Source organism: Protomyctophum parallelum (genome assembly GCF_964188405.1).
Source record: "Protomyctophum parallelum genome assembly, chromosome: 19".
Lineage (NCBI taxonomy): Eukaryota > Metazoa > Chordata > Actinopteri > Myctophiformes > Myctophidae > Protomyctophum > Protomyctophum parallelum.
In genome coordinates this window covers 13201786-13204895 of record NC_139717.1, presented here as the reverse complement: position 1 = coordinate 13204895, position 3110 = coordinate 13201786, and the positions used below count along the sequence as shown (strand labels likewise).

Genomic DNA, 3110 nt, shown 5'->3' with positions numbered 1-3110 from the left:
CATTGAAATGAGATACTGTATGAGGTTTCTTTCCGACGATGGTGACAATCTGCTGATGTCTGCTGGGTCCAGAGACGGCAAGGCTTAACCCAGGCCGAATCTACAAATGTCTTCTAAATCGTAACAGTTTTCTGAATAACGTACAGTATGTTGCTATATCAGTGGTTCTCAAACATTTTCATGTCAAGGAACCGGAATTACTGTAGGCCTATAGGTATTTGGCCGCCAACACGCATTTCAAAATATTTTGTTCCAGGGACCCCTGTGTGTGTGTGTGTGTGTGTGTGTGTGTGTGTGTGTGTGTGTGTGTGTGTGTGTGTGTGTGTGTGTGTGTGTGTGTGTGTGTGTGTGTGTGTGTGTGTGTGTGTGTGTGTGTGTGTGTGTGTGTGTGTGTGTGTGTGTGTGTGTCGTGCGTCCGCTCAAAAGTAGCAGATCTACAAGCGAGGCACAAAGTGACGCGCTATGAGCCTGTAGATCCGCTATTTTTTAATAGTCTTCAGCCTTACAATTGGACAGATACTTGCCTTTTTTTAACACACTGGTTTTAAAATGACTGGTGCAACAAGACACTGAGTAAGTGCACTGAAACAAAATGGCAATTGGATGTGCCAGGATTTTCTCCGGTTTACGCCACCATTCCACTACGCTTTCCGTTTTTCATTCATCTACAGGAGTCAACATTTCTGCACTTGAGCAATGTTTTCGTCTTTAATGCCTTTATTCAGATAATACAGTGATAGAGTGACCGGAAATGGGGAGTAACATGCAGCAAATGTCGTTAGGCTTGGGAATGAAACCTGTGACTCGCATTAGAGCCTATATGTGGCCACTAGGCCATTGCCACCCCCACCTCTGGAGCACTTTAACATGTGGTTAAAATGTTTGAGCAGTGACCTGTGTATGTGTGCGTTTGTCTTCTTTGCATGGCATGACTGTAGGTCTGGGGAGATAGTCAGTCGTCTTAATTGTCTTTTGTCTGTGTGTCCAGACTAGAGTTAATCTTTTTTTTTTTTTTTTTATATATTTTTTTATCCCACGATTTTGTAACCCATTTTTCACCCCTGTGTCAATCATCTAATGTGATCCTGGGCTCTACACACCCTCCGCCAACCTGGGGAGAGCAACGGACTTAACTCATGCTTCCTTCATGCTTGAGTGTCCAAGTTGCTCCTTTACACCTGACAGGGGGGAGTTTCCCTGGTTGGACATAGCGCATGGAAGGAACACGTTATTCCAACCAGTTCCTTTCCCCTCCATCAGGCGCCCCGGCTGGCCAGGGGGAGGCAGTTTAGAGACCAGGATTACTGCATGTTTTTGTGAGGGTATCTACCCTAGGGGACACGGGGAGAACATGCAAACTCCACACAGAAAGGCCCTTTCGCCAACCCCGCCTTCGGGTATGGGCACTGATGACGCGGAGGAGGAAACACGCCGCCAGCACCCACAGCGCCCCGAGCGGGAATCGAACCCAGGACCTTCTAGCTGTGAGGCGACAGCACTACCAAAGACTAGAGTTAATCTAGCAAACTTCCTGCTCACACGGCGAGTAGTAGGACACAGAAGTACTTTCACATGTTTTATGGTTTTAGAACCGTCCCTTTTTTTGCACAGAATGTGCTCAGCTTATTGGCTGAGCACGGAATGTGATGTATGACTATTATGATAAGAGCGCCGCTCACTTGGCTAATGGGTGGGTGGGCGGGCCGGCCGGCAGGCAGGCAGGCAGGCCGTCACTGTGGCTCAGACATAACCATAATGCAAACCGTGTCATGACATCAGACTAACAATAAAGGCATATATGGAGATCTGGATGTCGAGAGCCACAGATCCGACCGCTATACCCATATATGGTCATGCATATATTTGGGACAGACCGACTTCAAACTTCCCGCGCACACCGGCAAGGATTCCAAGTACTGCGATGCCTTCGGTCAAATGGTTCGGATATACTGTATGTGTTTGTCCAGAACTGTCCAGAACTGCCGATTATATCCTGAGGGTCTGTTAAATTCAGAACCTCTGTTTAGAGCAGTGATTTTCATATCAAGGGTCCATTATGTATTCAGCATTTGAGCCACGGACCACCATTTGATGAGATTTAGCCTCTCAGAGGCCAAATTAAATAATATTTTGTAGGATAGCATTTTGTCCACAATTCCATGCTGTATTGATGTTGGTACCATAGGAGAGATAACAGGCAAACATTGATCAATAACCATTCTTCTACAAATTGTGTAGACTCAAATTAAATTAAGTAATGCAGATAGATGTTTAACAATAATGTATCTCTTGAGAACGTAATAAGAAACCACGTTGTTTTAGTTTTCATTTTACACTCAAGAGTTAAAGATCTATAAGGGTCCATTTGGTTACCAACTCTGCATAATTTAGCTGGGGACCACCTGGAACCCGCCTCAAGGACCACTTGGTGGTCCCCGGACCACAGGTTGAAACGTTTACTCTCCAGACGGCCGGACACTCTGGAAGACCCCCGCCTCCCTCATGGCGCTGAACTCCTTGTCGGCGTCGTAGTGCTTGTAGTAGTCGGCGTAGGCCTGTTTCCGGGGATCCGACACGCCGTACTTGAACGCGGCGGCGGCTATCAGGGACAGGGCGAACGCAATGGGCAGATGGAAGCGCAGCCGCGTCCCCAGCAGACCTCTCATCTTAGGCCTGGGCATAGACATGGCCTTTTACAGAAAGGACAGCCGCTGACGCCGTGCTGGAAGGAACTGTTGATGTCAAACACTCTTAGATGTGGATTCCTCAGGGAAGGGAACTAGCAGTGAGTGTTGAACGGGATTTCGTCACTGAAGTTGTGCAATCCGGTTTTAAGTTGGCCGGATCCGACGCTGTTGTCGTCATGATGAAGTCGCAGTGAGTCAGCCATGCCCAAGTATGGCATTCTGGCTCCGTCTTTCCCTATATATGGAGGTCCATGATTTCAGGATTGGCCTGTTCTTTGTTGCAGCTAATGTCTTAGTTACAATTGCATTGTTGTGAAGCCAACTTTATTAATAGGATTAATGTTTTAAATGTTCTGCTATTGTGCGCTCCTAGACAATTGATAAGTCACGGACATGCACATGGACACGTGTATGGTCTGCTCA

The 3110-nt window shown here is 47.0% G+C and overlaps 1 protein-coding gene across 1 annotated transcript; it reads right to left on the bottom strand.

Annotated features, from left to right (window-relative positions):
- Positions 1–2456: 2456 nt before the first annotated feature.
- LOC310876463 (cytochrome c oxidase subunit 6C-1-like) lies at positions 2457–2687 on the bottom strand (the record flags this gene model as incomplete). Its single annotated transcript, XM_083790004.1, has 1 exon — positions 2457–2687. The coding sequence occupies one exon, from the start codon at positions 2685–2687 to the stop codon at positions 2457–2459; it is 231 nt and encodes a 76-aa protein (XP_083646130.1).
- Positions 2688–3110: the final 423 nt, after the last annotated feature.